The sequence below is a fragment of the Rattus norvegicus genome, chromosome 10 (genome assembly GCF_021556685.1).
Source record: "Rattus norvegicus strain SHRSP/BbbUtx chromosome 10, alternate assembly SHRSP_T2T, whole genome shotgun sequence".
Lineage (NCBI taxonomy): Eukaryota > Metazoa > Chordata > Mammalia > Rodentia > Muridae > Rattus > Rattus norvegicus.
In genome coordinates, this window is record NC_141543.1 from 106,903,024 (window position 1) to 106,929,724 (window position 26,701).

The 26,701-nt window shown below is 52.2% G+C and overlaps 1 protein-coding gene across 2 annotated transcripts; it reads right to left on the reverse strand.

Annotated features, from left to right (window-relative positions):
- Positions 1 to 817: 817 nt before the first annotated feature.
- On the reverse strand, positions 818 to 21,301 carry Hid1 (HID1 domain containing). 2 transcript variants are annotated; one of them, NM_001304290.1, is made up of 19 exons: positions 21,107 to 21,301; positions 15,086 to 15,235; positions 13,853 to 14,023; positions 13,200 to 13,313; positions 12,450 to 12,556; positions 12,183 to 12,299; positions 9,729 to 9,951; positions 9,486 to 9,542; positions 8,545 to 8,685; positions 8,272 to 8,362; positions 7,858 to 8,009; positions 7,678 to 7,756; positions 5,650 to 5,814; positions 4,020 to 4,247; positions 3,584 to 3,690; positions 3,011 to 3,091; positions 2,155 to 2,246; positions 1,888 to 2,046; positions 818 to 1,620 (listed from the first exon to the last, which is right to left on the reverse strand). In NM_001304290.1, the coding sequence occupies exons 1-19, from the start codon at positions 21,170 to 21,172 to the stop codon at positions 1,557 to 1,559; spliced, it is 2,364 nt and encodes a 787-aa protein (NP_001291219.1). In that variant the 5' UTR covers positions 21,173 to 21,301; the 3' UTR covers positions 818 to 1,556. The 2 variants fall into 2 exon arrangements, with proteins under 2 accessions (NP_001291219.1, XP_087427039.1); XM_087570913.1 differs by having other exon boundaries at positions 13,200 to 13,316; positions 21,107 to 21,269.
- Positions 21,302 to 26,701: the final 5,400 nt, after the last annotated feature.

The window sequence follows — 26,701 nt, forward strand, 5'->3', positions numbered from 1 at the left end:
TTCGGCCTTTGTGGCATTTGTTCCTGGGGACAGAACTGCCACCCCAGGTGTGGTGGGAAGGGTAGTCCTCTCAAGCGAGATAGTCCTGTTCCTCAGCCAGGAGTGGTCTACCCCCAGATTAATCTCTGCCTCATCTATGGACAAGAAGGAAGAGATAAGTCTGGGCTTGCATAGCCCTGACCACTACCCTTCACCAGGACTGTCTCTTGGAACAAAGCCTCGGGAGCATTTTTGCAACCGGATCACTATGGGAAGTCGCAACAGCCTCGGCCTGCCCAGTGCCCAGGCCTGCCTGATCCTCTGAGCCACTGGGTGAGGCAGAAAGGTGAGCAAGCCAGCAACAACAGCAATCCATCCATCTCTCTGAGCCCAGAACAAGTATGTCCAGGGCAAGGCTCGAAGAGTGCAGCCCTGGCCCTGCGGCCAAGGCTCTGCCCTTCCCAGAAACCCCTGCTCCCATGAAGCCACATGCTATCAAGCCCAGGGGTGATGACCCGGGTCTCCTCAACACTGGTTCTGGCTACCTGAGGCTGTGCAAAGAACTTAGGCTTTTGGCCTCTCCTGTGTGGGCTTTTCTCTAGGTAACAACAGTCAAACCCTGGGGGATAGAGCACAATCCTGCAGCCAGACCAGACACACAAACACACACACACACACACACACACACACACACACACACACGATCGCCAAAGTGGCAGACGATGGCTCAGTGGTGGGGCAAGAGACCTCCAGAGATAACCACTGGGGTATAGAGTCCCCAGCTGCCCTGAAGGTAAGAACGCTAGCCAGGCACCTCCCTCAACTCCAGACACAGAGATACAACAGCACAGGGAGGGATGTTTTATTGTGTAAAGTGGCCGATTGTGCAGAGCAAAGATTGTACTGACACAGGGGAGGCAGGGGAGACCCGGAGGCCAGAGCTGGGGCTCGTAGAGTGTGTAACTCCCACCACCCAGGCAGCAGGGAAGGCAGGGACACTGGCATCCTTCAGGCTCCACCAGCCAGGCAAAATTCCCAGACCCAGGGACAGAGCACCCTCGATACCCTACTTCAGGCTCCTAATGCACACGCCGCAGTCTTCATAAATGGCCAGCCCCCAGCCTCCAGCCTCCTTGGCCAGCAGCCCGGCCACTCTTTCCCCAAGGGCGCTGGCAAGAAGGCCTGGAACTAGGTGGCCAGGACTCCCTTTACTGTGACCAGGTACCCCCATGGGGCAGCACATGGCTCCTTTTTGAGAAAACCTACTAGGGCACAATGACCTGGCAGCTTCTGGGGACAGGCAGCACAAGGGCAGGTCTTGAAGGAGGAGCCAGAGTGGGCGGGGTGTCTCCAGAGACAAGGGGCTCCTAGAACAGCCTGGAGGGCAGAGGGGCACTTTTTCTTTTTGACACCCTGTTGTCTCCAGCCACATTGGGCACCTGGGACCCGCCATCCAGGACCAACCACTCTGCTTGCCCCACACCCTGATAATGGACCTTTAAGCTCAGAACAATGGGTTTGGGGAGCACTGGGGACTAGAACCAGCTCTCCTGGCCCTATTCCTCAGGTCTTCATCCTCACACCCGCTGGATCTCAAAGAGCTTCACGTCCGTGTCATACCAGATGGGCGGGTCCACATTCCTACAAAGGAGGGCACTGTCACCTTCTAGAAGGGGATACCTTGTAGACCCCCTCTCCCCCAAGGAAGAGCCAGGTAGCTACATGGCCCCCACCTAACCCCATTCCCTTACCCTGGGTAATGTGTGCCCGCCCTCAGCCTGATAGATTGGACATTAGCCCCACTATGGTTTGAGGAATCTAGAGTTAAGGCTGTCATAGGCGGGCAGTCCTAGGGAGACATCCAGATCCACCCCAGGTTGTAACTTCCCCACCCCTCACAGGGCCTACCTCAAATAGATGACACCCCACATGTAGGTACGGAACCACATGGCAGTCCCTGAGTTCGCCTGGTACTTGCGGATAAGGATGGGGTGGGGCACAGGCAAAAGCCCCACTAGGGTGCCATGCTGCAGGAACCTCAGGATCTCAGACTCATCCGTCAGACCCCTGGAGAAAGAGGCGGGGCCTCCAGCATGTACATGTGTGCTCCACAACACTCCCTCCCCTAGCCTGGGCTAACCCATCTCCACCTGCCCGCATGGCTTCTGGACTCACTTGTCAATGCAAATCTTCTCCACCTGGGGAACCAGGACCTGCAGCAGGCGCATGATGGTCTGCAGCGGCAGTTTTGACTTCCAGGACAAGATCTGTGAGAGCCACAACCAGAGTTATGGGACAGGCTTGTCCTTGACCCAGAACCACAGCTTCCCACCCCGCCCCGCCCCGCCCAGGCACAGCATGGCTGCCCCTGTGAAGGAAAACTGTTGTAATGGGAAGGGCCAGGCCATGCTGAAAAAGCACAGCCATGGGCCAGCTGCTGGGCCTCGTGCCTTCCGGAAGACTGTCCCCTTTAATCCTCACAATGGCTGGATGGCACGATCATAAGGCTGTTTATTACGCACATCCAGGGCAATCAGTGGGGCTTGCAGGAAACACACAGGGAGTGGAAGTGGTTTGGGGAGGAACTCAGCAAGGGTGATTGACAAAGGAATCAGTTATATGGGCGACCACTGAAAGTGAAGAAAGGAGGCAAGGTCATGCAACTGGAAGGACAGTCAGTCCTTCAGCGTGTCCCGCAGTGTGGTCAAATGTGTTTGGTTTCCTTTTTTCTATTTTTTTTTAAAGATTTATTTATTTCATGTATGTGAGTGAGTCTACCGTTGCTGTCTTCATGCACACCAGAAGAGGGCATCGGATCCCATTACAGATGGTTCTGAGCCACCATGTGGTTGCTGGGAATTGAACTCAGGACCTCTGGAAGAGCAGTGCTCTTACCCTATGAGCCATCTCTCCAGCCCGTCTTTGGTTTTCTTACCCTAGTCTTTGCCTAGGCTGGAGCTTTCACAGCCCCTGCTCAGTGCCGTCTGCCCAAACCCCAGCTCCCAGATCCTCCTCCAGCTGTGTCCCTCACCCAATCTGATGTTGGGCTCCACTGGCCACTGGCTGATGCATTGGACAATCGTCTCTGCTCTCTCCATGTTTGGTTGGGCTCCTGGTTCCCAGAAAGAAATGGAAGAGACCCGGGAGGAATGGATACAAATAGATACAAAGGTGCAACCATAGAGCAACAGTCTCCTCTGGCTACACTACGGGACTGGGGGTTGGGGGGGGTGCTGCACGAGAGGGTTGGCCCAGACCTATACCCTTTGCCCTGGGCCCAAGGGCCAGCCTAGCCCAGCCCAGCCCAGTGACAGGTTTAGGGCCGGGGGCTGACAGAGAAGGCAGGGTAAAGGCCAGACTCAGATAAGGCTGATGGATGAGGAACCCGAAGGTCACAGGGCTTTGCTGTAACCAATAAACAAAAGGGAGAGGACTGTAAATAGCCCCCTCTCCCTCTGGTTCACCCATGCAGTCCCGTTTCCCTTGTTCTAATATGGCAACCTCAGAGTGCCCTGGCCCTTGCCCACTCCCACACTTCAGGGTCCAGAGAGAAAGAAAATGAAGTGACACTCAGTGCCATCCCCTAGGTGTCCCCAGCACCTACCCCCTCAGACGGACTGCCTTCTGCTGAGTTTTGCTGGGATTCTGGCTCTAGAGACCGCAAGGTACCATCCTCTGATACCTGGGATTTCTCCGTCAGCTTGTCGATGCCTGGGTGGGACACAGGAGGAAGAAAGGGGACATGCTATAGTACCCCCCCCCCGCGCCCAGGAGGCTGAGTGCTCCCCGTTCACAGCTGAAGTAGTGTGTCTGTCCTTCTGTCCGACAGCTACTTTCAGTTCTGAGCCCCGTTCAGTTCATGTCCCTCCTCTAACCCCCACCAAGCGACCTAGGTCCACCCAGTTCTTCCACCCCCTGCACACTGTTGAATTCCTTTTCCTCGGCTTCTTAGTTAGGAATGACACCCAGAGATCAACCCACCCCCTGACCATGCACCCCCAGCCAAGCCCCACACTCTCCCAGCCTGAAGGCATCCAGACCTGGAGTGGCTACCAGGCTAGTCTTCAGGGTGCCTGGTTCCGCAGGGGCAGCAGGGCGGGAACCCTCCATAGAAGCACCCTCCTGGGAACCGGCCCGGGACAGGGGCTCCGGTGTCCTCCGCCGCCGCTGGAGTGCCTTGTGGATGGAAGGCGGGTCAGTGGGCAGGTTGGCCAGCTGGTGGAAGACTCCACGTTTGCGGATGATGGCATAGACCAGGTTGGAATTACCTGTGGGAGGAACGTGTCTGCCCTCAGAAAGCCATTTTCCTTCCCACCCCGCATCTGGGCTGGCTTCCAGGTCCAGAGGACAGTTTGTGAGATAGGAAGACGTCTTCCCCAGGGATAAGGACTGGATGGGGTGGTTGGGGACTTAGCTCAGTGGTAGAGCGCTTGCCTAGCAAGCGCAAGGCCCTGGGTTCGGTCCCCAGCTCCGAAAAAAAGAAAAAAAAAAAAAAAAAAAAAAGGACTGGACGGGGTGCCCAGAGAGGGAGTGGGGCAGACCCGATCGTATGGGTATCAGTGGCAATAGTGGATGGTTAGGCTGTTGGAGATAACCAAGAAGCTAGGTTGTGATGATGCCGGATGTTAGGCTGTAGGGAAACAGCTCATCCCTGAGCTTCTCGGTGTCCTTCTTAGGATGACTTGAAATCCCCTTGCAGCCGAGAGCTACTCAGGTGTCATCTGGCATGGTGGGATAGCCTGAGCTATCCTAAATATGTAACCCTTTCAGTGAACCACAGGGAAGTCCAGAGGGACAAGGCTGTATACATCTGTCCCCCATCATCTACCTCCAAGTTCCCACAGCTGTCAGAAGAAGATGCTTTCCCGAGCTCTCAGTGCCTGCATCTACCCGTCTAGTCCCGTGACACACCATAGTGCCTTTAGCTTAGCCTCCACCACAGGGCCTTTGCACACGTCCCTTCCCAAACAACGCTTTTCTGCCCACCATTCTCTCGTCGTCTTCTCATCCATCACTCGTACATAGATCTAGATTTTACTTACTTTCGAAACGATAACAGTAATTGCTAATATTTGATGTGCCAAGTACTTTTTTTTTTTGGTGAGTTATTAAGCCTTCCAATATTCTCTAAGAGAGGGCTTTTTGAGAGACAGGGTTTCTCTGCATTGCCCTGGCTGTCCCGGCACTTACACTGTAGACCAGGCTAGCCTCCGGCTGAGAGATCCGCCTGCCTCTGCCTTCCAAAAGCTGACATTAAAGACACGTGCCCTGCATGAGGGATTTATAGCAGCCTCCTTCTGAGCATCTTACAGATGAGGGGACCAAGGCTTAGAGATTGACATGCCACAGAGTCCATGGTTGGTGACATCTAGATTTGCACCTGTGATACTGGTAAGGTACCTGCGTGACAGCCAGCAGGGCTCTTCTCAAGTTTTCCAGCCAACCAATTCTATATGAACTCTTTTGTTCAGTGGCTCAGGTTGTCCATCCACCTCAAGCCTGCCCCCCACCTGTGACTCCATGCCCAGCTGTGAGCTCCAAGAGGGACAAGGCACACGTTGATTCCCTGCATGTCCCTATACCCAGGCACACTGCAGGTGCTCAGTAAGTGCACAGGCAGGATTCCTGGGCTAGGGCTTCCTTACACTGGGGCTCAGGCCAGGGCCTCACCATCAAACTGGTACTGGATAATGTTGTTGAAGACCTCCAGAAGGAAGAAGACCAGGTGGTGGTTCTGGGACGCTGAGAAGAGGAACCAGGTGGTAGAGAAGGCCTCCAGCAGGTGCAGGAGCTTGTTGGCAGTCACCATGGACAGGCTCTTGAGGTAGGGTGACACTGTAAGGGAGGAGTCAGCTTGTTCTGAGCCACCCCTGCAAATGCCAGGCCAGGGTGGAGTAGCTCACCTCAAATGATCGCCCCTGTCCCCTGCAGAGGCCTCCAGAATTCCTACCACCCGACAACCTCAAAGGCATACTCCGCTCATCTCTCCTGGTATCTCCCCAACCCAGAGGGAGGAAGAACAGAGACAAGAGTGTAGATCAAGAAACCAGGTTTAGGGCTGAAGAGATGGCTCAGTGGTTAAGAGCACTGACTGCTCTTCCAGAGGTCCTGAGTTCAAATCCCAGCAACCACATGGTGGCTCACAACCATCTGTAATAAAATCTGATGCCCTCTTCTGGTGTGTCTGAAGACAGCTACAGTGTACTTATATGTAATGAATAAATAAATCTTTAAAAAAAGAAAGAAAGGAACAAACTAGGGTTTAGAGAGGGTTATACATTGAGACAAGTTCCTCTGCAATAAAATGACAGGAGTGCTAACTTCAAAGTGACATCCTTCAAGAGTGACAAGATGCCATCACTTAGCTATGTATCCCTCAGTGCAGCTTCAGTGCAGCTTCATGAGTGGGAGTCATAGCTTGACCTGTGTGCGTCCCTGCCTTCTGCCTTTTCCCAGAGGATGAGATGGGAACAGAGACTGTCATGTTTACAGGGGCATTCTCAAACCTGGCCTTGATTGTCAGGGACTCAGTTAGGACTTGTAAAATGGAGTCGACACACAAAGCCCACAACCCAGGGAGAGCCCGTAGGTCCCCTGCACCACCCCAGACACTCAGAAGTTCAAATTGCACTGAGGTCAGTATGTTGTAAGTTTTTACGGTCAACCTGACACAACTCGCCGTCACCTGGGAAGACAGCTCAGTGAGGTATTACCTAGATTGTTAATTGAGGTGGGAAGATCCACTATGAATGTGGGCGGCACCATTCCCTAAGCTGGGCCTGAATAGTTAAGAGTATAGAAAGCTAGCTGAGCGTATGCAGCTAGGCCGGTAGGCAGTGACTTGCTCTTTTCGCTGTTCCTGGCTATGGAGGTCATGTGACTAGCTGCTTCGGTTCCTGCCTTGACTTCCCCTCCCTGCTCAATGATGGACTGTAATCTGAAATTATAAACCAAATATACCTTAAGGGTATGTGTTACAGCAACAGGGATGTCAGCCAGACCCATCAGTGAATCAACTGGCCAAAAGACATCCACAAAAGTCATTTTGCTCTAGCCTACTGACACCCACTTTGTTGGGGCTCCCAACCCCAGCCAAGCTGAACCCCCCTGGCTCCTTTCCCAGAGAGCAAGCAGCCTGTAGCCCCTTAGGATGCTCTCGATATTCCCACTGTGACAGCCCAAACCGTTACCACCCAATAAATAGCCAGCAGCCACATGTGGCCATTAAATGTCTGCAATACGGCCAGTCTCAACTAAGATGTTCCGCAGGGACAGAAAACACACAGGATTTTGAAGACTGGGTATGACAGACACAGAGCATAAGCTACCGCAATGATTTTTATTCATATCTATTTTAATATTTTTAATTTAGTGGATTAGATAAGTATATTCCAAAGGTTTTTTTTTTTTAGAAGTTATATTGATTACTGTGTGTATGACATGTATATGCGGTCACAGGACAACTTTGGGGAGCCAGTTTTCTCCTTCCACTTTTACGCCAGTCTTGAATAGTTTTTGCCTGCTGAGCCATTTCATAGGCGCTCCGTTCCTGTTGCCCCTTATACTGTACTAGAAAGCTTAGCTGTAATTTGTAGCTTCCTAGACCAGCTCACAAAGCCCGGGGACTGGTAGCTGGTGGGCCTGTGGCATGGCGCCACCTGCTGGTGATCATGGGGAAGTTAGGCTATGGGCCCCTACCGTTGACCACAATGGTGAGCAGGCAATCGAAGAGGGGTTGCAACCGCTGATGACCGCTGGTGATGATTTTGTGGAATACCTGTGCAGGGAGAGAGAGGGACCGCATGAGTTTCCCACCACCAGCCAAGAAGAGAATGTCACCCCAAACCCCGAGGGCCGACACCATGCACACCCGCTTACCACGATGAGCAAATCTGCATGTGTGCCTGTGAAGACCGGGATGTCCATGGGCACGCGTACTGAGTAGGGCTTGTTCAGCCGTACCCCAAAGTTCCTCTCCCCACTCAGAAGCAGCAGGATGAAGACTCCGATGTGCATCAGACCCACCCGAGCTGGGATATACAACACCGGAATTGTCACACAGAGCAGGGAGGGGAGTAGGGAAGATCCATCTTCAGGGGTTCAAGGAAACCCCGTGTTGGAGGTTAGGAGTTCAAGGGAACCCCGTATAGGAAGTTAGAGATTCAAAGGAACCCCGTGTGGGAGGTTAAAGCACCAGGCTTGAGCTCTGGGAGGTAGGACAGACTGCCTAGACCCCACCGGAAATCAAGACCCCATATCTACCGCGGCATCTCGGGGGCACTACTGTCGTACATTGATCTGCCCGGGCATCGTTGAGAAAATACAGGATGGGAACCAGGATATCCAGCACGTCACTGCTCTTCAGTACAAAGAATAGGAATTTCTGGGAATGAGAGAGGCGACGGTGGGCTGCATCAGTGAGAGGACTAGCTTTGCCCCACCGTTTCCCACCTACGCTGGGGAGGCCCGGATGCTGCCCGAATCCTTGGACTCTGGACCCCAGTAATTCATCAGCAGTGTCCCCTCATGACTGCTGCCGTCAAGTTGGGCCTGGAGTCTGCTCACCTTGTTGAAGTCACAGAGTTTCCAGAAGAGAACAAGCAACTCCTGGTGGAACTGGATTTTCTTTGTGGAGTTGGGAAGGTAGGTCTGGAGCAGGGGATTAGACAGCAGCCGAGCTATCCCCTTGAGGATGAACTGGAAGTCCTGAGGGGAAAAGCAGAGGCCATTCCAATCCAGCTGTACGCCTATAAATGGCTCCCCATTCTCCCATAACCATGCCAATCTCCAGAGCCCAGAGGACCTGGGTTTGGATATTACTGATGGTACCCTGAGGCCAAGTCCAGCCTCTGGCCCCCTCTCCAGCAGATCAGAAGATCCCCTACGCAAGATTGCAGCTCCTGGCAACCCCCAGATGGACCCCTGAACTAGGCCCCTTGACCATCTAAATTCTTTGTTGGTAGCCGCTGTCCTACTGCTCCCCCTCATCCCCATCACACAGGAGAAGTCCTCCCCTGTTCTCAAAGAGCTGTCAGCTACCTGCACACACCACAAGCTGGGCTGTGCTCAACTTTGATCCTCATGGGGCAGGGACACGCTCAGCCACTGTCCCTAGCACATCCCCTCCACTCAAGTCTGCCTGGACATTAAAGCCGCAGTTCCTCCCACCCCTGAACCCTAGCATCACAGCAAACCTCACCTTTGGGAAGACCTCTTATTAGTTACCCTGGTCCAGCTGAGACTCTAAATCATTTCTTTCCTTTCCTTCTTTCTTTTATTTATTTACTTTTAAAGACGGAGTCTCCTGTAGCCCAGGCTGGCCAAGAACAACCCTAAACTTCTAACCCCCCTGCCTCCACTTCTCAGGGGCTGGCTTTTTCAGTCATGCACCGCCAAATCCTGGTTGTGTGATGCTGAGAGACTGCTGAGGGCTTTGTGAGCATTGGGAGAGTACACACACACACACACACACACACACACACACACACACACTATGCCTGACTCACCTCTTCACGATGAATGCGGGACAGATAGTTCACAAACAGGTTCTCGGGCCCTGGAGGCTGCCAAGGAGAGGAGCTATGGTGAGCGGACCCCTCACTCAGGTCCGCCTGGTGCTGCTGCAGTGAGCTTCCCAAAGTTGGACACCCCCAGGCACACCATGAGGTGCCTCCCATTGAGTGCCGCTTGCCCAGGGCCTGTGTTAAAGGAGATGCCATTTCCCAGCCCCCTCTCCCTCCGGTCCTTACATCAGCATCATCCATGACAGTGCCGGTGGTGGTGCCATCCACGGTGGGGCTAGTGCTGGTGGCACTGTCATGGTCCAAGGTGACAATAAGCACCTGGGCAGCCTCCTCCACCAGGGGCTCCCGGTAGTCCGAGAAGAGCAGGTGGTTGTAGGGGATCCCGTAGCCCACAGGGTCATAGGCACACACGGTGTTGAGGAGTGAGGTGAAGAGGGGTAGCGCATGTCTGCAGGAGAGCACAGAGCAGGGCTGGAGGGATGTTCCCTGGGCCTGCCTTTCCAGACACAGACACAGCCACAGCCACAGCCACAGCCACAGCCACAGGCACAGGCACAGACACAGACACAGACACAGACACAGACACAGACACAGACACAGACACAGACACAGACACAGACACAGACACAGACACAGACACAGATACAGCGGAGGCAGTAGGCTGGAACCCAGGAGGCAGAAAGACAAACTTGTCCCTTCCGGAATAGAAAATGCCTTCCCTATCCATGCATGCAGCTGACTCTGAACAGGGCCAAGCTGGGCCAAGAGTAACGGAGTCCATTACACAGGGATAGACTCCTTGTGGAGAGTGTGCATGCTCACGCCCTTCTCAGTTCTCAGGGTCACACACCCTCCACTGGGGCTTCAGGCAAGGGGTTAGAGAAGCAAAGGAAAGACAGCTTCCCCTTGGGGAGCAGAACCCCAGAACCATCCCCAGGCCATAGGATGACTCGAATCAGGTCCAGTAGATGTCAGGGTTCAAGCTCCTCCTCTTTCACATGAGGAGACTGAGATCCAAGAGGTTAGGGGAACGAGTGACAAAAGGGTTGCAGGGTGCCTGGCACAGCTATGAGAAGAAACTCTGGCCAGGCCCTGAGTGTAGCCACTGTTGAGGGGCACTTGGGAGCCCTTCTCTTCTGGGGATAAAAAGGTGGGAACCAGCAAAACCCAGAGGAGGGGAGCCATGCCATGCAGGGGTCGGATTCCAGAAGCAGGAAGGTTAAAAGTTTAGAATGCTAACACCCGTGTCAGCCGCACACGGGCACAACTGGGTGTGCACAGCTAGGGTGTGTGCTTCAAGTACCGATGACTGTGTGGTACCCACATGTATGGGGCTGGAGAGATAGACGGCTCAGCAGTTAAGAGCACTGACTGCTCTTCCAGAGGTCCTGAGTTCAATTCCCAGCAACCACATGGTAGCTCACAACCATCTGTAATGGGATCTGATGCCTGGTGTGTCTGAAATAAGTGTCCTTATATCCCTTGGGAGCCCCGCATGATCCAGACTCCTCCATCTATCACAGTGGTCCTCAGGGTTGGGGATTTGGCTCAGTGGTAGAGCGCTTGCCTAGCAAGCGCAAGGCCCTGGGTTTGGTCCCCAGCTCCAAAAAATAAATAAAAATAAATAAATAAATAAATAAATAAATAAATAAATAAATAAATAGAGTGGTCCTCAGACCTTGTTCTCCACCCATTGTCCCAAAGGTCAACCACAGCCACGTGTGGCTGGTGACTGAGTACTATTGAGTGGTTGGTCCAGCATGAAACATTCTGGAAGTTATCAACTACACACTGGATTCAGGGAAGGAAGCACGAGAAAAGGAATTCAAATGATTGTGCTAGTTCTGAAGTTCTCATTACAAATCTAATGCTCAGGCTGGAGAGATGGCTCAGCGGTTAAAAGCACTGACTGCTCTTCTAAAAGTCTTGAGTTCAAATCCCAGCAACCACATGGTGGCTCACAATCATCTGTAATGAGGTCTGATGCCCTCTTCTGGTGTGTCTGAAGACAGCTGCAGTGTACTTATATGTAATAAATATTAAAAAAAAAAAAAACAAATCTAACGCTCACTCTTTAAAACATGACAAGTTAAATAAAATATATACATTTCATTCCTTTTTGCGTTTGAGACAGGGTCTTATATACCACAGGCTAGCCCAGAACTCACTAGTAGCCAAGGATAACCCTAAACTTCTTGATTCTTCTGCCTCTGCATCCAGAATGCTAGGATTACAGCCATACACCACCAACCCAGTTCATCCAAGGCTCCATGCATAGTAGAAAAGCACTCTAGACACAGAGGTAAATTTCGAGCCCCTCACATTATACTTCTACTAAACAATGCGGCTCTACATGGAAGACCTGGACCTGAGCCCAGGAGCCCCCAGGAGGTTTGGAGCCTTGGTAGTATCGCTAAGAAGACCCAGCTTCAATTATCGGCACCCACATGGCAGAACATAACTGTTTGTAACTGTTACCCCCTCACACAGACATACACGCAGTCAAAAAGCCAATGTAGGGAAAGATAAAAATAAAAATAAAAAAAAATTAAAAAAAAAATTAAATGTACGGCTGTTATAGTTTCATGACACCAGGGGGCAGCACGTCTCCTCAAATAAAACCATCGGAGTTGGCACTGGGTTCCTAGAAGAAGACTAGAAAGGCCAGCTGCCTCTCACCTGTTCTCTGTGGAACAAAAGAACTGAACCCAGGGGTTGGTGCTGCCACTTTCTGGAGATGGGGGCAGGTACATGGCCTCTGAGAAACATGTCAACAGCAACTTCAGCAGCTCCATCCTGCAGGAGGGACAGGAAGGGCTACTTTAGAACAGTCTCCCTCTAGAAGGCGCTGCCGAATCGGCCCACCTCCCTGGCCAAGGTCCATGGGAGGAAAAATAACCCCTGTGGGTCTCTGAGCTATGCAAAGGCCAGCCCGGTCCAGCTCACCGGTTCATGTCGTGGATGTAGTTGGGCTGAGGGGAATGGGCAAAGCCCACCCCAGCCTCCCAGATATATTCGCAGCTGTCCAGGGAATGAACATCTTCTGCTGAGTCCTAGAAACAGGGAGCGGTTGCAGGGGATGGGGGTGTCTCAAAACAATAGCACCATGAGGCAGGCCCTGATGCCCCAAGATTCCCACCATCCCTAGTTGCCACCACATACCCCAGGAATCTCCTAAGGTCAGCCCTCCCCTCCCGTGCCAATCTCCTAATGGACAAGGGGAGAAATGAAGGCTGTTGGGGTTCTTTAAAAGCTAGTTTTCCTGCAGTCTGGCATTGATTAGTTTACTTGCTGAATCCAGTTTGAGGCAGGGAGAGGAGGTAGGGAAGGCTAGGGCAGGGGGTGTGGCAGGCTGAGGGGAGAAAGCATTCCAGGTCCAGTCCCTGAGTAAAAAGGCAGGCTTCCTGGTTGCAGTCCTGCACCCCTCCCACCTCAGGCAGACAAGACAATGGGTGCTTGTGTGCTGCTGCCTAGGAGACAGGGGCAGGCTGGAGACCAGCTGGCTCCTCTCCAACAATACAACCCCCTATCCCACCCAGGATAGTATGTCTAGCAGGCCTGCCACTGAACCACCCCTGCACCCTGCTCCCTGCACCCTGGGGAACCTTAACTATGCTGGCCCCAGCAGGATCAGAGCCCAGGGGAACCTCAACTATGCTGGCCCAGCAGAATCAGAGCCCAGCCTGGGTGTCTCACCACATCGTTCCTCCGGTGGTTCTGCACAGTGAAGTCCGGGCAGAAGAGCAAGTCAGCAATGGCCAGGAGCAAGGACTCAGCCAAGGGTCGAGCGTTCTCATCCTCTTCCTCGCCCTGCTAAAGATGCAGGATGCTCAGTAGAGGCTGGCCAAGGAGAGGTGGCCCTGGGGCTTGGGAGTGTCATGGACAAGGGACTGGGTCTCAGCAGGCATGCATAGACAGGGAGGAAGGAAGAGAAAGTGGAGGGGAAGAGGAAATGACTTTCTGCTCACCCCAAAACCTCCCTTAGCCAGAAGAGGGCGGGGCAGAGACAAACATTGGGAACAATGAGGAAATGTCCCCACCAGGGGTGCTGGGCATCTTGGGAATCATGAGGCCTCAACCCTTGGCACTTGACTGAAGCCCAGAGCAGATGGGGTCTGGGAGAAGATAGTTTGGTCCTTCTAAAGTCATAGCTGCTGGGCCCTATCCCTGCACCCCTACCCCATGCTGTAAGAAGCAGAAGCATCTTGGGAGGGAAACTGAGGGCCTGAAAAGTTGGTACTGGCTCCATTCCCCCTCAGCGGCACCCTACCCCTCTCCCTATCCCCACACTTCCTAAATATAGGTGGCCCTGCCAGGGTCCTCCCACCTCCCTGGCCAGGCCCACTGACCCCTCCACGCCCTGCCCCGGGCACTGTGGACCAGAAGAATCCCCTCCAGTCAGGGTCCTCGAAGATGTAAGGTAGCACTCGGGTGAGTAGCCGACTGCAGTTCAGGACCACCTGTTTCTCCTTCTCAGAGTGGCAACCACCCTCTGCTCCTTGCACCAGCTTCTCCACAGCCTGTGAGACAGACAGCAAGGGAAGAGTGTGTGAAGTGGCCCTTTGCGTTCACGCCACTCAGGCTGCAAGAGGTCAGCTAGCTCAGGGAGGTTGTGACCTGGGAAAAAACAGTCCAGAGCATCAGGAGAGCAGAGTCCAGTCCACTGGGATGGCCAAGACTTCATCTGTGGTATCCCTCTCTTAAGGAGTGCGTTCCCACACTTGGGTACAACTTACTGTCTTCTGAGAGCCTCTGTTGTTTAACCCTATATAAAAGTACCCTTTTTAAAGGTTAAAAAGGAGAGAGAGACCAGGGCTGGAAGGGTGGCTCCACTGTTAAGAATACACTGTCTAACTTGGTAGGCCAGGACTTTACTCACTCAGAAGCCAGAGACAGGTAGATCTATATGAGTTCAAGGCCAGCCTGGTCTATCTAATAAGTTCTAGGGCATCCAGGGCCTCAACAAAATAAAACAAACAATAAAACAACAACAATAAAACCCAACTTGTTGCCAAGGACCCAGGGTTGAATTCCCAGCACCTATATGGTGTCTCACAACCATCACTACTCTAGTTCCAGGAGATCTAACGCCTTCTTTTGCTCTCCACGTGCATCAGGGATGTACATGGAACATATACATACATGCAGGCAGAACATTCATACATATAAAATAAAAAATATATATATATATTTTTTTTTATTCTTTTTTTCAGAGCTGGGGACCGAACCCAGGGCCTTGCGCTTGCTAGGCAAGCGCTCTACCACTGAGCTAAATCCCCAGCCCCAAATCTGTATTTTTTAAAGACCTCATTTGTAACAGAGAAACCTCTGTTTGGAGGCTGGAGGACCTCACAGGAAAAGCAAAGTGAGGTAGTGTGTGGAAAGGTAAGATAAAGCTCTCCTAAATGGCGGCTGCCATGGTTACTCCCCCGCCCCACCACCACCAAGGAGAACTGGAGGCAAAGAGACTGGCCCTGCAGGACCTGTGGCTGGGATGCTCCAAGTGGGTGCCCTGCCCTACTACAGACTCCACTCTGGGAAGGAAGGGTGGAAGCAGCTGTGAGGAGACACACAGCCCTCACCTTGTAGCACAGGGTGGCCAAGTTAGAGGGTGACTCCTCTCGCACAGCCCGGATCTCTGCTGCCGGCACCAAGGCAAAGACATCCTGCACCGAGGTAGCCGTGTCTGCCCAGAACTGGTCCCAGAAAGCATTGTCGGTGGCTTCCACGGGCTGCAGGGGAATCGAGTAGCCAGAGTTACACAACCTTCCCCCAACAGACTCACAGGAGAACCCTGGCAGGGAGGCCATAGTGGCTAAACTCCATCCCAGCCAGCATCCATCCCCACCAGCCAGCTCCCTATCTGGACCAGGAGCCTTATTCAGCTGCCACAAGATAGGTGTGCATGATGGACAAGAGTCCCATAGGTTCTAAAGTCCACTGTGTCCCTGAGGGGTTGTGTATCTCTGGCTAAGTCCCCATCCTCCTCTGAAAGAGAAGCTGACATCCTCACCAGGCCACATCCCAAGGCCACACCAGTTGGTCAAGCACCTAGGAGCTAGACCAAGGCTCTCCCCCAAAGGGCACACGCACCGTATTTACACCTGTGATGTCTTTTCACTAGCAACCCTTTCTCAGCACATCCACCAGGGCCAGACCCACCGACCCCCACATGCTTCTCTCAGCACCCAGTGCTGGTCCATGCTGCAGCTCCAGTCACTTTCAGGGAGCTCCAGCCTCCAAATGGACTCCCCGTTTAGTGCCTCCACCCCATGCAAAAGCCAAAGTCACACTGCCTTCACGTGAAAGCCTCTGGGGCTCCCCACCGCCTGCCGGATCAAGTCAAAACATTAGCTCAACACTCAACCAAGATCTTAAACACGCCTTGTGGCTGGGATGCAGTTCAGTGGATAGAGTGCTTTGCGTACGTAGTGTGCACAAAGCCCTGGAGTGGATCTCAGGCACCGGGTACATTAGGATTGGAGGTGAGCATCTGTAATTCCAGCACTCGGGAAGATCAGAAGTACAAGGTCATGTGCAACTAGATAGTGAGTTCATACACACACACACACACACACACACACACACACACACACACTCGATTTTTTTTTAAGGTGTGGTGACACACACCTTTAATGCCAGCACTTGGGAGGCAGAGGCAGGTGGATCTCTGTGAGTTTGAGGTCAGCCTGGTCTACATAGTGAGTTCCAGGACAGCCAGGGCTACATAGTAAGTGCCTGTCTCAAAACACACAAACTAAGGTAATGAACAACATCCCAAAGGCCCTATTGAGACAAGCCTTAAAAATGCATGTGTTCATTGGGGCTGGAGAGATGACTCATGGGGGCTGGAGAGACGGCTCAGACGTCAAGAGCGTGTGCTGCTCTTCCAGGGGATTCAGATTCAGTTCCCTGTGACTCCAGGATCTGACACCCACCTCTGGCCTCTAGAGCCACATGCCCACTTGTGGCATACACTCAAAGAAATGTACACAAATAAAAATGAAAATTTTAAATATATAACTTATGGTCTTTGAGTCTTAGACAGTCATAGAGGTAAGCGACCAAGGCAACCAGCCTCCATGATTAATTTCACTTCTAGAAACTCCCCCCACCTCACCCCCCGCTCTGTGATGGATAGCTTGATGTCAATTTGATGCAGGCTGGGGTCATTTGAGAAGAGGGAACCTCAATTAAGAAAATGCCTCCAGCTAGTCAGTGGTGGTGCACGCCTTTAATCCCAGCACTTGGGAGGCAGAGGCAGGTGAAGCTTTGATTTTGAGGCCAGCCTAGACCAGGGTACACAGTGAGTTCCAGTATAGCCAGGGCTACACAGAGAAACCCTGTCTCAAAAGAAAGGGAGGTGAGGGGGGGCTGGAGAGATGGCTCAGCAGTTAAGAACACTGACTGCTCTTCCAGAGGTCCTGAGTTCAATTCCCAGCAACCACATGGTGGCTCATAACCATCTGTAATGGGATCCAGTGTCCTCTTCTGGTGTCTGAAGACAGCTACAGTACACTCACAGACATGAAATAAATTAATCTTTAGAGAGAAAGAAAGAGGGGTTGGGGATTTAGCTCAGTGGTAGAGCGCTTGCCTAGCAAACACAAGGCCCTGGGTTCAGTCCCCAGCTCCGAAAAAAAAAAAAAAGAAAAAAAAAAGAAAGAAAAGAAAATGCCTCCATTTTCTTAATTAGTGATTGATGGGGGGAGGGCTCTGTTCATTGTGAATAGAGCCATCCCTGAGCTGGTGGTCCAGGGATCTGTAAGAAATCAAGCTGAGCAAGCCATGGGAGCAAGCCAGTAAGCAGCACCCTCCATGGCCTCTGCATCAGCTCCTGCCTCCGGGTTCCTGCCCTGTGTGAGTTCCTGCCCCGACCCCCAAGTTGCTTTGGTTGAGGTGCACAGGCATGCTCCCGCTTGGGAACCTCCCGCTCTAACTTGTACACATCACATTCTTGACTTGGTCTCGATCCACTCACCTCGCAGCCCAGCATTGCCCCTGCCCCCAAAGCTGAGGCAGATGAAGCTGAGGTGCTGAAGCTGACTCCTGACAAGGTTGAGTGCCAGGGGGCTGCTGACACCCAAGGCTGGGGCTGCAGGCTTCATAGTGCCCACCCTCGGCTCTATTCTGGGGATCCCTGGGGTAACTCGTGGCTGCACCCTCAGTCCCAGAACTGGTAGAGCAAGTTAGCGAAGGTAAACAAAGGCCAAAGGAGAGGCCCTGGAGCTGGGGTTTGCTGGATCTCAGCCTCACCAGCCATCTGATACACACTGGGGTGGAGGAGGGGAGCAGGAGACCCCAGTCCTGGTGGCCTGGAGCCAGAGTGCAGTGGAAACGGGCATCTCAGAGAAAAGGCCTGTGGAGCCCCCTCATTGGGAGCACCTCTGGAAATCTGCCACCTCTAATACTCTAGCCAAGATACTCAGCATCCCTTAAAGGGGTCAAAGCCCCACCGAATACAAATGGAGCTGACCACTGACCTAGTCCAAACATCCCTTCAGGATTGAGATCCAAATGAGACTTAAGACGGGCCTTAGCGGTCCAACCTAGAAGCAGAGAGGGGAATCCCCTTCATAAACAAGCATTTATCTTTCTACCTACCCCCACCTTTTTCATGTAGCCAGGGCTAACCTGCAGTCTCTCTCTTTATAAAGACTAAACATAGGCCCTCAGGATCGTTAGCCTCAGCTCGAACTTCCTCCCTGATCCCAGTGGGCCTTAGGCATTTGCATTGACTGAGAGACCAGCTGTCGCTTTAAAAAAATTTATTTTATTTTTTATTTATGTGTATGTATGTTTCTCTCTGTGTGTGTACGCATACATGAGGGTGCCCCTAGAGGCCAGAAGAAGGTGTTGGATCTCCCCTGAGCTGGAGTCACAGGTAGTTGTGAGCCACCCAAAGTGAGTGTGAACCAAACTCTTCACGGGGGTTGGGGATTTAGCTCAGTGGTAGAGTGCTTGCCTAGCAAGCGCAAGGCCCTGGGTTCGGTCCCCAGCTCCGGGAAAAAAAAGAAGAAAAAAAGGAAAGAGTAGGAGGCCCTCTTAGCCACGGAGCCATCTCTCCAGCCCTAAGCTGTGACTTTAACAGACTCCTTCTGGGGTGGGGGTGGTAAAACCAGCATTGAGCTAGCCCACTAAGGACGGGACGATATGTCCTGACAAGGGATCAAAGTATTATTCTAGGCGCACACATGTGCATGCATGTGAACGCACAGCTATCAGCTCTTACCCTAGCCTGCAGCAGAGCGTCCTCAAGCAAGTAGAATCTGGAAGAGAGTCTCTGATGCTGTAATGCCCCTCTCTGGGTCCCCAGCCAAGTGAGGAAAGAGTCAAGAATGTGGCTGGCCTCAGAGTTAGGGTTAAGCCCTGCCCAGGACTGGCCAACAGGGCAGGAAGAAAACAGGATACAGGGCAGGAAGACAGAAAAGGCTGACCTGCAAGAGCTCAGGCCCAGACTACAAGAAGGGGCCCGCTTGTCTACAGTCCAAACCACAGCCTCTGAGGGCATAGACATGAGGTTATCCTGTGGTCATAACACCTGCAGTGTCCCCCTTGGGGACACTGAGTTCTGAGGTCCAGGAAGACCCTTTCAGACCAGGTTCTTGAATCCTAGATGCTCAAAGCTGACCACTACAGAGTCCAAGGCTTTGGCCCCAACCACCTGTGAGAGTCGCATGCTTACAAGAGGGCCCATGAGCCAGTGAGATGGCTCAACAGTAAAGGCACTCGGTAAAAATGCTTGGTGAACGTAATTCGTGCTTGCTTCCAAGTGTAATAACCTAGGTTCCATCCCAAGGTCCACATGGTGGAAGAGAACTGACTCCCATGGTTGTCCTCTGACCTCCACACATACACCATGGTATACATGTGTACACACACGTGTACACACACACACACACACACACACACACACACACACCAAAAATAATAATATAAATTTAAAAGAAGGAGGAGGAGGGAAAGGAGAAAGAGGAAGAGGAGGGATAGGAGAAGGGGGAGGAGGAAGAGGAAGATAGCCAGAGGAAGAAGGGGAGTAGCCCATACTGGGACTCCAGCCTACTCTAGACCTTGATTGTCTTCAGCTGAGAACAGACTATCTCAACCAGGTACAGACTTACTGATGCAGTATTTGGGGGAGGGTTCCTAAGCAAGTCACCTCCCACCTTTCTAGACCTGGTTGGGTTCATTCTGCTCCCCAAGGATCTGCTGAGCCCACCACACCACCTTTCAACAAGCCAGCTCCTCCCCGGGCAGGCAAACCTGGGAGATTCCCACCTCCCTCTGCCACCCTATACTGTGCAAAGTACCACACACCCCTTCCTGCCACCCATAGACCTAGAGTCTCACTTCTGAGGTTCTGGAACAAGCCGTGGGAAGCAAAGAGAAGCAGTTCTGGTTTTCGCCAAGTGCCTCTCACATGGAAACGGGCTCTCTAGAGGCCCTGGCACCCCTTTCCTCAGCCTCTGACCTTTCCAAGGTGGGTAACAGGGTGTGGGGGTAGTGATCTGCCCTCTAAGGCTGTGCCTGGCTGGGTGTGGGAAGACAGCTCTCCCGATCCCACCCACAGTGACCAAGAACAATACGGAGCTCTGAGAACAGCAGGATGGGGGTAGGGTTCCAGATGGCAGTAGGTCCAGAGCCCTTTGACAGCCCGGGGCCTTGGAGAGACATGGCTGTGCATCTCCCTAACCATAGTAGCCTGGCTCCAGCACTAAGGATTGATAGGAGGACAGAGAAGAAACCTTGCTGGGTCCAAGAGGTGTGTGCTGAAGATAGGAAGAGGCTTCCGTGACACTTGTAGACTCGGGTAAAAATGTGAGAGTGTGCACTGGGCTGGAGTTACCCATGGCTCCCTTTCCAACGGACCAATGATAATCTCCTCATCCCCGAACCCGAATCCCCATTCCGGGTGCCAAAAAGCGCAGCCAATCAGCTCCACCGGGCCTGAAGAAGCCATTGGATCATCACTAGCTGGAAAGCGGGGTTCCCTAGGCCTGAGGACAGCTCCTCTTACCCAGCTGCCGTTGCCTGCTACTCCGTGAGCTCCTAGGAAGACCTGGGCCTTCCCTGCCCTCAGGCATCAACCAGGGCCCAGAGAGGCCACCGCTGCCACCGCGCACCAGCTGTTTTCCCCGACCCAAGCAGGCGCCGGCCCGGCTTTGTTTGCATTGAGTCAGCCGGGGCTGTGTGTCCGGGACCATGGTCCCTGAGGGGCAGGGAGAAGAGAAGAGCCACGGATGGGTAGGTGGGAGCGGGAAGAGGCTGGCAAAGCCAGGCTGAGGGGACCGGGAGGCGGGACAGGGGGCGGATAACGTTGTCGCCGCCGGCTCCAGGAGTAGGCACACGTCAGCCTAAGGTGGCAGCAGCAATGCCCGGGAGAGTGTTCCCAGGGGAGAGTAGGCATAGGGTGGACTCCCGGAGGCAGGGATGGAGCCCTAGTTACAAAGGAAAGGTCCCGTTCCGGTGCTGTTCTCAGCATCCCCCTCTGGACTGACCGGTCACCCCACGTTCCGGTGAGCCATGTTCACCCAGCCCCCGACCCTGCCCTGCCCCCAAGGCGGGCGGGCAGGTGGATGGAGAGGCTGGGCCCCCAGGCGCACCTGAGTCTTGGTAGTCAGCTGGATCACCGCCTTCCGGAAGTTCAGCTTGGAGTCTGCAGACCCCATGTCGATGGAGCCCGCTCCAGCCCGACCCCGGATTCCGACTCTGCCGCGGGCTCCGGCTGTGGCTCCAGCTCCAGCTCCGCAGCCCCGGCTGCTCTCCGGGGAGCTGGAGCTGCGAACCCCGCCCGCCGCCGGCGTCGGCCCCGCCCCCTGTGGGCCCGCCTTTAGACCCGCCCCCACGAGGCCCCGCCTCTGCACCTGCCGTTCAGGCCTAGAAGATGTCCGGGAGTTCTCCGTGGAACCCAATTCCTCGTCCTTCTGACAACTGAGTGTTGTCCCCCTCCATCTTCACAGTCCGCAAGACTGAAACCCCTCCTAGTATCTTTTTTTTTTTTTTTTGGTTCTTTTTTTCGGAGCTGGGGACCGAACCCAGGGCCTTGCGCTTCCTAGGTAAGCGCTCTACCACTGAGCTAAATCCCCAGCCCCCCTCCTAGTATCTTATCTCCTGCCTCCACCTTCATTCTTCACTCCTGCGCGGACCCGCACTTTCTCCTCCAGTCCTTTCTACCTGATGTTCATGCTTTTCTGTTACTGATGCTATTTGAGCGTGCTTGCTTGTTTTTCTTTTCTTTTCTTTCCTTCTTTCTTTCCCTCTTCCTTTGTTTCTCTTTCTGATCTATCACGTCCATGTGTCTATCTAGTCTTGAAGTTATTCTAACCACAGCTGCAGGCTTAGCCCTAGCTTGTCCATGGAAGGATGGTCTGATTCGGTGTCCCTGTTCCAGGAAGGCAGCTCAGCCTCTGGCTGGCAGTGAAAACTCCCTCGGGTCTTGACTCCTACCTAGGTCCCTGGCTTCCCTGAGAACTCTTTCAAGTGCAGAGAAGCTTGCATTCACATCCCAGAACCTGGTTTCAGAAGAATGGCGGTATACCCGCGGTATAGCCTAGTACATTGTGTTTGTTTTGTGAGGAGTTTATCGTAGGCTGGCCTCGAGCTCACTGTTACTGGTTATGAACTTTGTGATCTATCTCCCAAGTGCCGAGGTCACAGGTTGGGTGATCACTCTTGGTATTATGAGGTGCTGCAGGTCAAACCAAGGGCTTCTTGTATGTTAAGAGAGCACTCTAATTATTAAATTAGGAATAATAGCTGACCACATAATAAAATAGCTGGCATACACATGAGCTCTTAGAACTCAGCAGGTGAAGGTAGGAGGGGTAGTGGATAGTGAGTTTGAGGCCACCATTGGCAAATCCCAATATAATCAGGTATATTACATAGCAAGCCAGGACAGCCAGGGCTATGTCCCCAACCCCCACACAATCATGTTACTGTATCTAGAAGTTTCTGTGGATCCTTGATAGTTCAAAACAAGGTGACTTTAGCCTAAACGGGAATCCTGGTGGTGTAAAATGAGGAGTATACTCACGGACTGGAGAGATGGCTCAGCGATTAGGACCACTGACTGCTTTTCCAGAGGTCCTGAGTTCAATTATCAAAAAACCACACGGTGGCTCACCAGCCACCTACAATGGGATCTGATCCCCTCTTCTGGTGTGTCTGAAGACAGCTAGAGTGTATTCACATACATAAAATAAATACATCTTTTAAAAAAAAGAACTCACATACATAAAATAAATAGAATTGTTAAACAAAATAAAAAGTATACCCCTTCAAGGCAGCTGGCGCAGGTGCAGAGGTAGAGAGACGGTCATGGTGTCACCACCTTACAGAACAAGCCACAGCACTGGGTAGCTAACTCTAACTTCTCTCCCCCTACAAAATTCAGGGTGCGCCCCAGAGCTTTTCTTACCACTCTGAGATAATGAATGGTTTCTTTATGAGGTTAAAAAAAAAAAGAAAGGGAGGGGGGAGGGGGATGTTTGCCCGGAAACCGGGAAAGGGAATAACACTCGAAATGTATATAAGAAATACTCAAGTTAATAATAATAAAAAAAAAAAAAAAAGAAAAAAGAAAAAAGAAAAAGAAAAACCAATCATACCACCTAGCCAGGTATGCTAACACAGGCCTTTAATCCCAGCACACAAGAGGAAGAGGCAGGTGGGTCTCTTTGAGTTCAAAGCCAGCCTGTTCTACATAGCTGGTTCCAGGCCAGTCAGAGCTACACAGTGAGACCCTGTCTCAAACAAACAATAATACCTGAGAATCTTCCACAAGATGTCCAGCACTTGGCACCAAAGCCACTGACCTGTGGGCCTCCGCAGAGATTCCCAGTCAGGTTATCAAATTCCAATCTTCAGCTTGCCCTGAGATAACAGAACTCAATCTGCCTTTGGCTTAGTTGGTTAGGGGGACTGGGTATTAAATGAATGTAAAATGGTCTTGTCTCTTTGCTTATTTGGAGACAGGACCTCATGTAGTTCAGGCTGGCCCGGAACTCTTTAGGTAGCTGAGACCGGCCTTGGATTTCTCATCTTCCTGCTCCCACCGCCTGAGTATTGCGATGACAATTGTGGCAGCCCTCCCTGGCCATAATATACTATATTATCGTTTATAGACATCCTGGGAACGGTGGAGCTGTGGGAGCAGAAAACAAGCCAGCGGTTGCTGTGAGCTGGAGGTGGGAAGGGTGGGCTACGAAAGATAACGAGGAAACTTAGTGGGGCAATGAAAACCTTCGGTTTGACTGTTCTCATAACTACGGACCTCGCGAGAGTGAGCTTTACTGTGTGTGAATTGCACCTCAGTAAACTGGGCTTTTAAAATGAAGGCCAAGGGACATGGGATGCAGCTTAACTGACAGCTTAGCATGCAGGAGGCCCTGGGTTCTATCCCTAGCCCTACGAAAACAAGGAAACAACTCGACACTCCAGTCTTTCAACTACAATATACATGTAACCATTTTTATAGTAAACGGTCCGTGTGTGTAAACGCACCATCAACCAATAAAAGAGAACTTCTGAACACGCAGAGAAATCACACTTCTCTTATCATTGTGGCAATCTTCCTGAAGGTTCTCGGCCGTGAGAAAGCATGGCGTGCCCTTGTTCCGTGGTCAAAATAAAAGACTCACTGGTCGGTGGCCCTTTCTGGAGTCCTTTCTCTATGTTCAACCATCTTTCATCCAACAGACGTTGACTCGGACCCTACTAAGTGCCAGGTGCCATTGAAGGGGCTAGGGCCTAAACTGTTCTGTGTTTCTGCTGCCAAGAAAACAAGACATGGAGGGCTATGACATTGAAGGTAAATGTCTCCTCAGGGCCCTAGTAGAACAAGGTAAGAAAGGTGACAGAGGAGGAGAGTCTAGGCTGAAGCTTGGAAGGTGACGATAGAGAAGGTAATACTCAAGAGGCTACTCACAGGGGAGCGCTATGGGGTCAGAATGGGTTACTGAGACCCCTAAGGGGCAAAGGAAGGAATAGTTGTCAGTGCCCAGGAAAAGGGAGCCCACCATGGGAGAATTCCCACAGAAGCTGTAGTCTCCCCCAAAGAGAATGAGAGCTGGAATGGACACCCCACTTCACTCCGGCCTTGCCTCCAACTTTCTGCCAATCAGGTGAACCCACAGGAAGCAGAAGATTGGGGAAAGCCACTGACGGAGCCCAGGAAAGCTCAGCGGAAAACGGAAGGAAAGCTACACAGACAAGTGGAAAATTTTCAGCTTTCCAGCTATTAGGGAGAACAAGCAGCAGGAAGGCCTGGAGCATAGAGAACCTCACATCCAGAGACCTGGTTGGAGGGAAAATAGAGACTTGGATGGGAGATAACATTTGAGATAGCCCAGGAGCGGGCTCTAGAGGGCTACATACAACCTACTGAGCTCTAATCTTACAGCACAACCAATAAAAAGGCCTTTGAAGTGCAGAAATGACATCATCAGATGACATTAGGTCTTAGCAAATTGTCCTGGCTGAAGCAGGAGAGACAGAGATCTGAGTGCTGTGAGCAGGAAGGAAGGAGGTGGTGAGCGAGGGCCGAACCAAGGCAGTGTTGAGGAGGGATGGAGGTGAGGGAAACATCTGGAGTCCGGGAAGCAGGGTGTCAATCAGAGGGAGGTTTTAGGGAACATTTCCCAGAACAACTTCCCCCACCAAATGGCATAAAACAACGGCCATTTCACTGTCTTTTTTTTTTTTTTTTTCCGGAGCTGGGGACCGAACCCAGGGCCTTGCGCTTCCTAGGTAAGCGCTCTACCACTGAGCTAAATCCCCAGCCATTTCACTGTCTCTTAAACTCCCAGGTTAGTGATTGGTTCCCCGAGATACAGCTGAGACCGATGGCCTCCACTCCACGCTGCCTGGGCCTCAGCTGGGAGAGGCTGCCTGGGCCTCAGCTGGGAGAGGCTACGGAAGTGTTATCTCTGAATGGCTGGGGGATGGAACTAGCTGGGAACTTCTTCACTCAGACATCTCAAACCTGAGAGAAGGAAGCCGTGAGACTGGGCTCAGCTGAAGAGATATCTCCGTGGCTTCAAGCGCTTGCTGCTTTTCCAGAAGACCGGAGTTCAGTTCTGAGTACCCATGTCCAGCCGCGCACGCACAACCTGCGACTCCAGCTCCAAGGGATCCAACACCCTTTCCAGGCCTACATACACAGCATAGACTCACACACAGACAAATGTACTCAGAAGTCAGGACCGTCATCTGTTCTCCAAGAAGGGGCAGGGGAAGGGCTAATTTGGGGATGATCTTGAACACCTAATCCTGCCTCCATCTCCCAAGTGCTAAGATTACAGGCATGTGCCACCCTACCCAACCTTTGGCACCACATTTAAAAGTACCACGTTGCTGTCAGTGTGGAGCTGCACCCACCTTTAATCCCAGCACTCAGGAGGCAGAGGTAGGTGGATTTCTGTGAATAAAACAGGGCCAGACTTTCTACATAGTACATTCCAGTCCAACCAGGGCTACATAGTGAGACTGTGTCTTTAAATGCACACACACACACACACACACACACACACACACACACACACACACACACACAGGCACAATCTCCACAGCCTGAGCAAACAGTCCTCCTGCTCTCTCAGCGACCGGTTCCCCAAGCCCACACCCCTCTTCCTGCACAGGGCTCTGTGAAGGTCACTCCCAAAGTCCTCTGAGAAAGGGCACTGACGGAGCCCTTGGTCCTCTGTTCCGGTGCCTGCCTCCTTCCTTGTCCTTTGGCGTCTCATCTTAAAAGTCCTTTTTTTTTTTTTTTCTGAGAGATTCCCTATCCCCCACATGTTATTTCAGCCCCTAGTGTTTTCCTTAAAACTCTAACCACTATTTTTTTTGTTTTGCTTTTTTAAAAATTACATCTGTGAAAAAAAACTACATATATGACTGTTTTGTGTCTACTAGCATGTTCCGCATACCAGTGCCTGCAGGGGCCATGTGGTTACTGGAAATGGAGCCTGGGTCTTCTGAAGAGAAGCCAGCTCTCAGCCCTCGTTTCTCACATTTTTGTTTTTGAAACAGGGTCTCTCATAGCCTAGGCTGACCTCAGACTCACCATGTAACCAAGGCGGGACTTGAATTCCTGGTTCTCCTGCCTCAGCTTCCCAGTTGCTTGGGGATATGCACTTTGACACCTGAATAGAGATTAGAAACATAATTTTTTGGCACTATTTTATTTTGTCTATGAT

Excerpts from the sequence above, each read along its gene's own strand:
- Hid1 (XM_087570913.1), bottom strand. The coding sequence starts at position 21,172 with ATGGGGTCTGCAGACTCCAAGCTGAACTTCCGGAAGGCGGTGATCCAG. Across the intron at positions 5,815-7,677 it reads GCTCACCATTGTGGTCAACG|TGTCACCCTACCTCAAGAGC; the intron begins GTAGGGGCCCAT and ends CCTCCCTTACAG. Across the intron at positions 2,247-3,010 it reads GGAGCCCAACATCAGATTGG|ATCTTGTCCTGGAAGTCAAA; the intron begins GTGAGGGACACA and ends TGGCTCTCACAG.